Below are 14,143 nucleotides of genomic sequence, written 5' to 3' on the forward strand. Positions count from 1 at the left end.
AACTCAAGCCCTGACCTTAAAGTCACTGTTACATGTAAAAGAAGGACATGTTCTTCAGGTAACTTAGGTTTTACTGCATTTCTCGTGTTGTACAGTGATATGAATTTGAGATTCATAGTAATTAACTAAGAACACAGCATGTGATTAAACAGATGCAAAAGCATACCGCCGTGGCCTTTCGCCTTTCTTCTATCCACTTTATGAAAGCATTTAGAGTCGCCATGTTTGTCAAACACTAGACTACACTAGACTAGTGTCAGGCATATGATACTGTCTCTTGGCCAAAGCGATGAGACGGCCAGAATGCAAATGGGCGCTCCAGTCTTCTCCTCTCACTTTGCTGAAGAGTCAACAAACACCATGGACAGATCAAATGTTTACTTTCCTGTTCAAACAGCCTCTCTTGTGACTCCAAAGGCTGCTTTGGCCAGGAAACCCATATCTTATCCTCTGCATGTCTCTTCATAAAATACAAGGCCATCATTAACACTTATTACCAATGCCAACACTGTCTTTTACACATGCAGTGTAGCGATGTGAAAACGCTCAGAATAGAGGAAAACGTGAACCATCATTTAGACTTGCCAATTTCTCTCATAACTGAACCAAAACCTTCACCCCGTGTATGAACAGCTGTACATTACTGCGTTCTCTTGCCCCAGTCTTATGCTAAATCAATAAGCGAGACATGCTCAGTATCTGACGTGTGCTTCTTTACTTTCGAATGGGAGATGCAAGGCTAACATCGCCAACAAACACTTGGACTGAGACTGTCACCAATGTCACCTCTTTAATTCAATTCGGTCAGTTCTTTAGATGTCCAACTTCAGCAGATCTGTGTGCAAAAACTATTGGTAGAATCAGAATCAGAATCAGAATCAGAATCTCTTTATTTCACCAAGTATGTTACCCATACAAGGAATTTGTCTTGGTGAGAGCAACACGCATGACAAGTAACAAAGAAACACAGAACACAGTCTTAAACTAAAGGAAAATGACACTAAACAATAAATAGGGTAGGGGATAAATTAAAAAAAGTAGAAAGTACTAAAGGTAATAAAGGTAATAAAGAGCTGAAAAATATATTTACAGAAAAGAAAAGGACATAGTAGTAGTAGTAGTAGTAGTAGTAGTAGTAGTAGTAGTGCTTTGCTGTTAGGACCAGTATCATCCTCCAGTTACCTGGCTTGGAAGCTACCGTGTCTAGTCTTGAATTGATTCACAAAATAAAAAATGTTAAGAAACCTGACCTTCACTGCCGCCACACTTTAACTTCTTCCCAGAGACACTTTGTTTCTTCTGAAAACGCAGGAACAGAATGTTCAACAGGTTTAATGTACAAAGTAATTAAAATATGAAGACAATCACATGCACAGGCTCGGTCTGAAATGCCTGGGCTGTTAATGTGCAGCACTTCTCAGAATCAGCAGTTACAACTACCATCCATCTTCTTTTCAGCTTCTTCCTGGTCAGGGTCATGGTGGATCCAGAGCCAACCTGGAATAGTTACAACTAGGACCCGACCTATATACAAAAAACTGTTTCACCAATAGTACAGCCTAGAAATGTATTGATGGGGTGGTATTCTACTGCTTTGATTTGGGAAAGTTTTGATAATCAACAGAGATGAACATTAACATCAGAATCGTATCAGTATGAGCAGATCATCGCTTTGAAAATGTTGAGCTAGATGTTTGGATTTGACCAATACTTCAGATGGGTATGGTTCAGTCAACAATGCTGATGTAGCATTGCTGCATTACCAGTGAATGAAAGTGAATAATCACAGAGCAGCATGTTTCAAATGCCATTTTTCAAATTGGTCACTACAAGCTTTCATTAATTGTTAGCAACATTAGCATGTATGGAACTATTTCTGTACTTCTGTACTAAATATTACTTATTTGTAAGTTTATAGTATGTAGTATATCTGAATTTGTATCGAGGTATTGTTAATTTAGGTAGGCATAGTATTAACATCCACCAATTATACATGTGCTTAAGTGTATGAGTGTATGAGCAGATATGTATTCCACAATTCCTTTATTGGTGCATTTCTAAAAATGAACTATAATAATATTTAAGTAAGCTCTAATTTTTCTCTTTATAGCTAAATCTTTGATAGCTAGTTTTAAACATGAAAGAAAAGGGAGCTTAATGCATTGTTTTTATTGGTTCTATTTCTACCGGGTCAGTAGTTCCTGCTACATCAGCTGTGTTTTAAGTGTGTTTCTGAATTTGGGTCGAAGCACTGCACTGTTTCCTAAAGAACTGCAATCGATTTGCTTTAAAGGTCAGAGTTTTACATCACTAATTGATCCCCATTTTAATGGGAAGTTATCGGTATACAGTGGCATTGCTCAGGAACTGCAGATTTAATGCTGCGCTTACATAGCAGGTAAAAACTTTATACAATCTGTGCGGCAGTGTGAACAGCAAAAAACGCACTGAATCTGAAGCTTTCACATATAGTATTAAAATCCGATACACAGTAATGTGACTCTGCCTGAACAACCAGATCAGAATTCATGGCACTTTTACACCATAGATGACAGCAGTGGGGGAGGTTTTCAGGGGCTTAAAAAGCAAGGTAACAGACCTCATAAATATTCGGGGGTGATGTCTCTGTTCAAACTAAAGCTTGAACACTTGAACACGCTTTGTGTTTGAAGATATTCCTAAAGAAAAGGTCATACCCGGATACAGGAGGACGAACTGTGGTGTGTGATCCTGTGATGCTGGTGAAGCTGATCCTGAAAGCATGTTTCTTTTGCGCATGAGCATCAGTTTAGGAGCTTGAACTGTTCAGCTAAATTTCTGCTTTAAAAAAATGAATTTGGTGAGAAATTCAGATTTGGGCCACTTTACCTGCTGTGTCAACGTAGCCAACATGCAAAGCTTAACACCTCATTTTAGCAACATGGACCACCAGGAGACAGATTTTAGGATTAAGGCCAGCAGACTGGGCCAATATCCTTACTCCTAACTGAAAGACATGCTAGAACTATACCGGTCCTTAGCCCGTACAAAGACCGCACATGATCGACCTTTCACTCAAAACAGTCGCTACGATAGCCATCAGCACAGGAAATTCCACCAATATTGAGTCTGTAATAGGGAGCCCTTTACTGACAAAGGCCCCTCATACACCCACACCCACACTAACACTCACTCACATACAACCCCACACAAGAATCTCTCTTTTGGTCCAGTTCTCACAATCTCTAAATATGCTTGCTCATAAGCATAAGCAAACACTCTCCGCTGTTTACACCCAGTAAGTATGATTATCTCTCCCAGTCTCTCTGGCCTACACATAAACACACACACACACACACACACAGTGGCACTCTGCATAGCGGCCGATGACCTCTGCAAAGTGCCGGATGGGAAATGGGTCATTTGGTCAGCTCCAGCAGGCCTGCCAGAGACCAGAAAAAAAAACAACGCTTCTCTCACACACACATACCAATAAGCCCGAAGGGAATGTGGTACAACACACACATTGCTCTTTCTTGCACACACACACATTCACCCACCCAAATTTAGTACAGTATAGTAACAAGTAACCTAAGAAACATAAAAGTCTGTCTCTCCTTGTAGGGGTATAAAACGCACCAGTGCTTCCTGATGTGTGGGTTCAAGTGGGACTGATTTTCCAGTGCTGGAATTAGGGATGCCTGGTGAAATCTGAATTATATCAGTACCTGCAGATCGTCTTTGTTTACATCAGTCACATCTAAACATTTGTTTAGTTTGGACCGATAATATGAAGTGATGTTTACTTTAGACGAGCAGAACATTCTGTACTAATGTAAGACTGGGCGGCATAACGGTATTACCATGTACCGTGGTATTTTAGGAAATACTGATCTCCAAGTGTGCACTTTTTTTATTGCCAAAATAAAACGCCTGGGCCATGTTCAAATGCAAAAATCCACACTAAAAGCTTGCTTGCTTGCTTGCTTTTATAACTAATCCATATGCAAAAATTCCTTTTATATGTATTTTCAGTGTATTTTTTTTTTGTATTAATCCGTAACACACCTTCAGTACAATAGCACCAAACGAATCGCAGTGAAATCTGAGATTTTATGATGCATGAAATCATTCATCACACATTTTCAGAAGCTTGGTAATCAAAACAAATCATTATGTGGTTGGTGCTTCATACTCATATCTCCTTATCTTGTCAATGTCATATAGTTGCTCTTCTCAGCATGAGCCCTTTACAGAACTAAAGACACATACTGTACACTTACTGAGACCATGAATTCCCTCTGCAGCCTCAGGCGCAGGCACAGTGCAAACGAGTAAACACATGGTTAACAGTGTGAGGCAGCATGGTAAAGGTGCAGTAAGGCCCACGATTATGCAACGCAGCTATTTCCCTGTCATTTAGAGCCAGCACCTTTCTGAGCTAAACTTCAATGCCAGATTTGAACAGATAATATTGTTGTTGTTGTTGTCTGGGCACCTCCTTTCGAAGGAATCACCTTGAGACTTTACCAGGATAGTGTTTTTCTAGCAATAAGGGTTTGACTCTACTTGACTCTACACGTTCAAGAGAACAAAGCCAGTGTGAGTGCCACCTCAGCAGTCACACCTCCCTACTCCTTCTGCTCCATCTGGCCCTCTTATGCAGAGTGAGGGCAATCCAAGCCCAGCAAATATTTACTCAGACTTTCAAGACAGCGTGACAACAAGCTCCAGAAAAACTCAGTCCTGACAATGCCCTCACTTTCTCCTAGTTGACACATGACTCTTTAAACGGTTAGTTTTACGTGGGGAGGTGGAGTAATGTAATTTTATGACATGACATCTGTAATTGATGACTGAGTCACACGGAATAAAAATGTTGGTATAAATGGGAGTGGCTATTCGATTTATGCACACAGTTCCATTATATTTATAAACCTTACTGTTTTTTCCGTACTAGATTACATGGACCTCTGTTTGGAGCGTATCATAGTCATCCTAGGTTTCATTAACAATTTTATTAACTTAAAATGTAAACTTTAAATTAATTAAAATTAAATTAAATGTTTCCTGTCAGTTTAAATGTTTACATTACTAGACCTCTCCATCTAAAGAAATTCTACAGTAAAGAGTAGAAAGTCATGATCCTAATGAAGGAACGTCATGGCCACTAAATAAGCTTTAATAAATTACTATAAATTCTTATTAAAAAATACAAATAAATACAAAACAAAATAAGTTCAAATATATATGAAAAGGAAAATAATGTAGTAACCAATAATGAAGTACCAATATTCAATAACTACTAAGAATAAATCAGTAACTACTGAGAATGAATCAGTAACTACTGAGAAATATTCAGTAACTACTGAGAATGAATCAGTAACTACTGAGAAATATTCAGTAACTACTGAGAATGAATCAGTAACTACTGAGAAATATTCAGTAACTTCTGAGAAATATTCAGTAACTACTGAGAAATATTCAGTAACTACTGAGAATGAATCAGTAAGTACTGTGAAATATTCAGTAACTACTGAGAATGAATCAGTAAGTACTGTGAAATATTCAGTAATTACTGAGAATGAATCAGTAAGTACTGTGAAATATTCAGTAATTACTGAGAATGAATCAGTAAATACTGTGAAATATTCAGTAACTACTGAGAATGAATCAGTAACTACTGAGAAATATTGTACAGTAGTATGAATTGTTCAGTAACTTCAGATGGAGGATTCAGTAACTATTTTGAATTATTTAATAACTGCAGAAACTATTAATCAACTACTGAAAATCACTCAGTAAGTACTGATTCATTCAGAGTTATGATTTCCTCAGTATTGTACTAGCGGGCCCAAATATGACACCTTGCAAAGCAAAACCCAAAATTTTGTAAAACAGTCATGCAGCAGTTAATAGACCATTTCACCCCAAACTGCCCTCTTACTCCCAGATTACCATACTGTATAAATCATAAGAGCACTTTTAACACTGTACATGTAAGACTTTAATGTCCGAGGAGGCATTAAGAGGTCATAAATAAAGTCATTACAAATTATAACACAAGCCACTAGCGAACATCCATCATCTCGGCTTGTTTTGGTCTTGTTCATTTTTTTCCACAGCAGATCTGGCAGCAGGTTAGTCGAGTGCCGAGTGAGCTGTCTTGTAGTCTTATGGACAGTGATGAATTATCCGGTGCTTGGAGTCCATTAGCATGCACATGTGTGCTTATGTCTAACCATTTGGATAGTCTGGGGTCATATTTGACCACTGATGTGGACTGTGCACTTGGCAGGCTAGAGGGGGTTACAGCTGGAGAGACACCAATCTGTCATGTCAGCCTGATCCAGGCCAGACGCCTGTGCATCAGAAATGATACACCGTCATTAAATCCTGGCCTGCAATTGAGAAAACAGCTGTTGGGTGACTGATCCGGCCATGATGGACCTGCAGAATCTGTGCCACATACATTCAGCTGCATTTGAGTTCAACCTCTGTTGTCCACAAAGCTCATTCACACACTTGCGACACGTAACACCCCCATTATAAGGTAAATCTTGATAATAACTACAGCCCTGTGAAAAAGTTAGGACACCCCCACATGTATTACTACTTCAAATGACTAAAATTAGGTGAATCAGGTGCAGCACATTAGCTCAAACATTCAGTCTGGTTTGCTCTTAATAGTTAAAGTGAGTGATATCACCATGGCCAGATCCAAAGAGTTCTCTGAGGCCTTCAGAAAGAAGGTTGGAGTTGCAGATGAGTCTGGGAAGGGGTTTTAAAAAGGTCTCAATTAGAAATCAACCGTTCCACTGTCTTCTAAATCATTGACAAGTGCAACAACTGCCAACACAGCCAGGCCAGGCCGTCCTAGCAAGTTCAGACCAAGAGCAGCCGCAACAAAATGTGTGAAGAAGTCTTAAAATGTCATCACAGGATCTACAGGTAGCTCTTGCCACAGCTAAAGTCAAAATACAGCATCTACCATCTGTCCACTGTCACTGTCAATTATATTATGAGAAATCTACAGATCATTCTGGAGAATTTTCAATCAAGTAATCATGTTCAATCAAGTAATCGTGGAAGCCTTGCCTACATTTATCAACAGTGAAAAGTAAAGGTTTCGGTTATTATCTTGCGGAATGTGCACTGGGAACATATTGTCGCCTAGGGTTCCTGCAGTAGTTTGGTGACTGGCAGGTCAGGTAAAAAAAAATTCTCACAAAATTTGGGGTTGGGAGCTCCGCACAAGAACGACTGCATTCCTTGGTCTATCAAGCTCTGGACCCACAGGCCTCTCTATTTATCTAGAGATGTTCCATAACTGAACTGGAACCAGTCTGAGCATGTTTTAGATACAAATCAGACTCGTTCTCCTGGCAAATTAAACAACCACAAAGACACAGCGATACGCCAGGCCTTCCCTTGCCACCCACAGTACGCTACTAATCCCTTCTGCCTCACTGAACTTCATGGTGAACTTTTATTATATCCAGCTGTCAGCGTAGAACTTCTACAGGCTGGAACTTAAACCACAGAGAGCCAGTCAGTCATCTCAGCCATGACAGACGGACAAAATGCGTAATGCACTGTACTGGTTCAGCTGAGGAATGTGGCAGCAGGTGCCCTCTGAAGACAGGATGCTGTGATGTCCTTACACTTTCTTGTTGTCATTCAGGCTGAAGGCTTGTCCATCAAAGGGATCTCCAACCATTCAGAGATGAAAAGAGATGATGAACAACTATAACCAAACATTAGAAGCGGAGTATCGACATTGAAGGGTATTGGTATCAGGTGAGATCAGTAGAAAATGCACTGGGGATGTGTGCGATGCAGTGATGCCGATTTGGCTGGTTGGGGTGGGTCAACACTTGCAGGCAATAGTCTATGTATTGCAATGTACTCATGTTTCTATATCTAATATTCTATATCTATAGACTCCTTGGCATTGGTCTTGGCAAGTCAACAGTAGAGCTTATGGGTATTACCAAGCTCCACACAAGGCCTACACAAAGCCCAAAGCCAAATAAGACAGCCATGTGATCAGCAGATAGATAGGGGGATTCTCCAGCAACATTGGTGCCAGGGTGAGCGTCAACACTTCTTCTGAAATAAAGCCTGAACGCTGAAGATTTGGACCAATGCTGTAATATTTTGATTGCATTCAGCCACAAGAGCACCAATAAGGCCACGTACTGGTGTTGGATGATTATTCGATGAAGCTCCAGCACTCCACAGCTCAGTGCATGGGGGATGTGTACCCCTCTAGCCAGGCCTGGTGACCACAGGCTCGTGACCCAGAGCGTTTCTGTGGATGTTATACAAGCTGTGTGTGTGTGTGTGTGTGTGCACAACGGGTGGCCCTTTAAACTAGCTGAATTGACTTAGCAGAAGGGATGTCTGGGTATGGGTATTGTCTGAGGTATAGTGGAGGCTACGGCATGGACGAATGTTGCTGCTGTTGTGCTTTTAAGAAGCCAGGGGTCTTACCTGTAGCTGGTGAGACAACTTGAGAGGCCAAAGACCCAGTGGTCAGCTCCAATCCAAGCAGGACAGACAGGAGGAGGCCGCGCAGGAGCACAGCCAGCCCAGTGTAACTCATTGTGGGCCAAAGCTTTCAGTTCCTCCCACGGTAGGGGAGGAGGAGTACGTAGACACACACACACACACACACACACAAACACACACACACACACAAACACACACACACACACAAACACACACACAGGAAGAAAATATGGACAGTAGTGAATTTGCTGCTGCTGCTGCTGCTGCTGCTGGTGGTGGTGGTGGTGGTGGTGGTGCTGCTGCTGCTGCTGCCTGCGAAACGCAAACGTGGCCGTCCAACGATGCCGGCTCGAATGTGTCGAATCACCAGAAACACCAACGCCAGATACCAGAGTTAGAAAACGCACCGTGTCTCAAAATGTGGACAGACAGACAGAGAGCGCTATTAGCCCTAGAAAATGTGTCCTGACTACAAAAATCTCCAATGTCCGGCCGGTTTAAACGCCAAACTCCATCCCAACACCTAGCTAAACCGACACCAAACGACTCAAGCCGGAGAGCCGTTCACCTTCCTTCAACTTCCACTGACGAAAAAAAAGTGCAAATTGCTGAAGAGGAGCCTCCAACATCACTTCGAGCGGACGAGGGACAGACACACAATTCCCTTCTGGAGAAAAGAGACGGCTCCGGATCCACCGCGCCGGTTAAAGTGCCATAGTCCGATCCGTCCGAGCGAGCTACGAGCCCAAACAGCGCCTGTACTTCTTCCACACGGAGCGGCCAAACATCAGCTGTAGTCCTCCCAGCATAGCGAGAGCGCGGAGGATGAAGAACCGCCTCCGGGAGCTACACTGTCAGACCCCGTCCTTCGACCTCAGCCGCATCCGAATATCCAGATTAGGAGCCCGTCGGTCACATCCACTCACAGCGCGAGCGTGCGTGCGTGCGCGCGCGCGCGTGCGTGTGTGTTGTGTAAAAGAGAGAGAAAGAGAGAGAGAGAGAGAAAAGAGAGAGAGAAAGAGAGGGAGAGACAGAGTGTGTGTGCGTGTGTGTGTGTGTGTCAGCTCCTCATGCGTGAGGAGGCTCTTCTCCCGGCTAGCCCCCTTCACCGCGAGGCTGTCGATGCAGAAGTGAAACCGAGGGGGCGGAAGTCCGTATGCAAATCGTCCAGCATGAGGACTGCGAAGTGTTTCTGACACTCTGCCCCTCGCGTGGGGGCTCGTATGTTCGAGTAATGGTGACCACTGGGCACTGTTGATGTCCGTGTCCGTGTCCGTGTGTTCTGGCAGGGTTAGCCTACGTGTCCTGTTCTCCCACCCAGACCCAGAACCGAGTCAGCTCTGTGTGCTGCGTGGTGAGAGGCAGCGCGCGCGCGCGAGAGAGAGAGAGAGAGAGAGAGAGAGAGAGAGAGAAGGATAGAGAGAGAGACATAACACTATCGGTATGCGGGAGACACGCCACAAGTTGTGGGGTGGGAATCCTCCCGGCACGGTGACGTACAAAAACAGGGGTCTCTATTGTCTCACACTTCCTAGTCCTATCACCCCGTTTCTGGCGTCGCGTGCTGTCCGAGCACGCAGACCTAGCTGACCCTAGCTCAGTCCTGTACTCGGCCCTCGAGAAAAGGTGGACTGTACAATGAAGGGGGGTAGGGGGGTAGGGGGGTGGGGAGGGGGGGTCTCGCACCATCTCCACATAGACCTCCTAGACACACACAATGCCGCTTGCGAGGTTTCCTCCTCCCGGCGTGCTGTGATTGGCTAGACTGTCCCAACATGGCAGGATACGATTGGTTGCTATGGCCGCCTTGTGTGCGCGTTTGAACGGCAAAAGGCGGGAACGTGCTCGAGGCGAATTCCCTTACTCCCTATGTAGTGCAACTCAACGTGCTCCCTACTCCCTACATAGTGCACTACGCAGGTCGTGACTCAAATACAACGAAATGCCAAAGAGCGAAATGCCAAAAGAAACGCACTCAGAGTGATTTGGTGAGAAATGCTGGACTGTGGAGAAACATATAAAGGTCATGATTGCTATAGCACATACACAGATCAGCCATAACATTAACACCACCTCTATAGGTGCACTTTGTAGTTCTAGGATTACAGACTATAGTCCATCAGTTTCTCTGCATACTTTATTAGCCTCCTTTCACCATGTTCTTCAATGGAAATGACCCCCTAGGACCACCACAGGGCAGGTATTATTTGGGTGGAGGGTCATTTTCAGCACTGCTGTGACACTGACATGGTGGGGACGTCTTAAGTGTTGCGCTGGTACGGGTGTGTGATCAGACGCGGCAGTACTGCTGGAGTTTTTAAACCCCTCAGTGTCACTGCTGGACTGAGAATAGTCCACCAACCAGAATTACTGAGCCAACGGCATCCTGCAGGTAATGTCCCGTGAGCAGCGATGACGGACTAGAGGATGGCCAACACAAACTGTTCAGAAACAGATGAGCTTCTGTCCCTGACTTTACATCTACAAGGTGGACCAGCTAGGTAGGAGTGTCTAATAGAGTGGACAGTGAGTGGACACAGTGTTTTTAGAAACTCCAGCAGCACTGCTGTGTCTGATCCACTCTGCTCTGTGGTGGTCCTGTGGGCTCCATGGGATTCAACCCATCTCCTAATCAGCAAGGCCTTCACCTATCACCTAAGCAGTAGGGCAGTAGTTTTCTCCCAAGAGGAATTCACTCATCATCTACCATGATGAAAACTGAAAAGCGCTGATAGATGAGGGAGAACACAGCCCAGTTTGACAGTTCTGGTATGTGTTAAGTGTGTACGGTATTCCAATGGCTCCCTACTCCCTTTTTAGTGCACTTAACAGGTCACAGAATAAGGAATTCTACACTAACGAAATGCTTAATGATTTACAAATGCTTGCACTAACACCTCTTCCTTTCAGTCCACTTGTTTTGCTAATAATTGTGATGATGCAGCACCTCCAATTCATTTGCAACCACTTGATAGATTTGAATCAAGTAAATTCAAACAGCCATTTTATTCAGTATGGTGCACTACAGGTACTTACATACACTCATCATGGACATAAATGTCCTGGCAATACTGATGTCTAGAACCAATAATTACGTATTTGGAGTCTTATTTTTCTGGGAAGGAATGAGTATACATCTTTAAAAATAATTTAAAAATGTAAAAATCCCTTGAACAGACACTTTTGGTAGTCATCAACAAGCTTCTGATGTGATCAAAGTTTTGACCACTTGACACACTTGAATTAAATGGTATTTGTTTGTTTCCTGGTACAGACCCCGAAGGTATTTATAGTTTGTCCTGTTTTTGATGGAGAAATTGTCTCTATTGTCCAAGGAGGGCTTTTCACTAGGTTTTGGGGCATGGCTGTAAGGATCTGCATTCAGCGACAAGATCACCACCCCACCTCGTCCCAAAAGTATTGGATGGAACATCGTCATTCCAGAGAACAGTTCCACTGCTCCACAGTGCAATGTTGGTTTTATAGCCATCTTTATAGCTATCTAGACCATAACTGGCATTGGACATGGTGCCAATAGGTTCATGTTTATCTGCTCCAGAGAGTCCAATTCTTTTGCCAGTACTTCTCTATAGGGACTAGACAGGTTGTGTGAGCAATAGGTGCAATCTTAAAGTAGCTGAATGCATTAATTCAAAGGGAGTCCACAAACATTTGGGCATAAAGTGTATTTTCAATAGGGTTGAGGTCAGGACTTTGGTGAGGCCATTTGAAAAGTTGACCATTTTGAGTTTATGCTGAGGAACTCTAGACTTCCTTCTTGCTTATTTCATTCCCTTTATGCAATGTCCCAGTTTCACTGGCTACAACACAGCCTCGGAGCATGTTACTACCACCACCATGCTTAACAGTTGGTACAGTGTTCTTGGGGTTGAATTCCTCACATTTTTTCTAGTTATACTTATTGTTTAGAAATGGATCCTAGAGACATTCCTGACTAAATCTACAATCATTCTTCTCATCCTTCCCTGGAGTTTCCCTTTGAAATGTGTGTTGGTCAGTCGAATCCAACGAGTGCTGTCAAACTTACTCTAACTTTTTAGGTGGACAGAGAGAAGCTACCAGCTGTAGTCAATTATGATGACTAACAGGAAGTTAAGAGCAATTTCTTGTTAAGTTAAAAGACATTTTGGATACCCAATAAATTCATAATCTAAGTGGGTGTATATATATTTCTGCCTCTTTATATATCATGTTGACCATGTGGATTTTAGAACCCACCCCTAAAAGTTCCTAATTATGATTGGTGACATGCATCTGACCTGATACCTTGTCAAAAATGTGTCAAACCTTTGGCACAGACCACACTGATCATTCAATTTTATTTTTTTATAAAGGATTTTCCAAAAATGTTTACAATTGATATAGAGGCTATGTAACAAAACAAAACAAAAAAATTAACCAGCAAAAAAGATGTGTCATTTGGCCAAGGGCGCCCAAACTTTTGCATAAAACTGTAAATAAACAAAAGTGCCATAAAGGAAACATGATAGTGGCCTCTACATGAAATCTTTCATCAAGGAACAGTGCTGGAGTGATGAGTGGTGACACAGTACTTCCAAACTGCACCCTTCTGGCCAGCAGGGGCGCACAGCTTTAATTCATGTCCTAGAGCCATGGTGGGTTAAAAATGACAGGGGGGGGTGGTGGTGATCATCTCCCTGACGATAAGCAGAATAGGCCGTGGGAAGCTGGGTAAACAGGTGGCAGATGGAGCGAGACCGAGGCTCAGGGTGAGGCTCAGGGAGCGAGAAGGAGGGCAGAAAACCGACGAGTGGCATAATTTGATACGAGCGAGCAGTAAGGCAGGGCAGCCAGCCGAGCAGCAGAGGCATAGACGTACTTAGCATATGTCAAAGGAGTTGAGAGGGTATTTTTCTACCTGAGAGTTAATGATTGTAATACTGAAAAGGCTGAGCGTTCCAGTCAGCAGTCACACAGTGCTACACAGACCCCTGAAAAAACTATTAGACAGCCATCTCAGGAAACACCAGTAGTTCAGGGCTGGAACAAAAGAAGCACAATATACGATACCAATATTGAAAAACTGAGAAGCTACAAATGCTGATCACGGTTGGGTTTCCCAAAAGCATCTTAGCTCAAACATGATTCTTAAGGGCCTGAATTATTTTAATACCAAAATAGCTTTAGGAAACTGATCCCTAATATTTATTTTCAAATATGAACCATCATTAAAAAAATCGCTCTTCAACTTAAACTCTTCACTTAATATGAGCAAAAAGTAGACTATCATGCTTAAACCTCTTGAAGACGTCTCTTCCACGTCACTGAACAAAATACAGTTTAAAAACATGACATCACACAGTCCGAGACTGCGCTAGTCCATTTTTAGTCCAGATTTATTTTTTTAACTAAGGGCATTTAATCCAGCATTGCTTTTGGCGTGATATGGATATGTGGTATCAGATCTGTGTCATCTCTAAGCAAAATCCAACCAAGCTGGAATAGTGGGCAGTAGTTCATCATTGACTGATATGAAAACTTTGTGACCAATACAGATTTTATACAGACCCCACAGGCTTTATTTAGTGTTTTACCTAATATGATTGTCAGCTGTCAAATGTGTCAAATATGATTTTCTTTCTTTTTCTTATTTCTTTTTCTCAAGCCA

At 42.7% G+C, this 14,143-nt stretch overlaps 1 protein-coding gene across 1 annotated transcript in view; it reads right to left on the reverse strand.

Moving 5' to 3' along the window:
• Positions 1-9,795, reverse strand: part of stim2b (stromal interaction molecule 2b) — a 50,294-nt gene extending 40,499 nt beyond the window's left edge. Inside the window, exon 1 of the mRNA XM_072687616.1 lies at positions 8,476-9,795. Coding sequence (XP_072543717.1) covers positions 8,476-8,587 — 112 coding nt within the window. The 5' untranslated portion in view covers positions 8,588-9,795. The remainder of the gene's footprint in view (positions 1-8,475) is intronic.
• Positions 9,796-14,143: the final 4,348 nt, after the last annotated feature.

This window comes from Salminus brasiliensis, chromosome 9 (genome assembly GCF_030463535.1).
Source record: "Salminus brasiliensis chromosome 9, fSalBra1.hap2, whole genome shotgun sequence".
Lineage (NCBI taxonomy): Eukaryota > Metazoa > Chordata > Actinopteri > Characiformes > Bryconidae > Salminus > Salminus brasiliensis.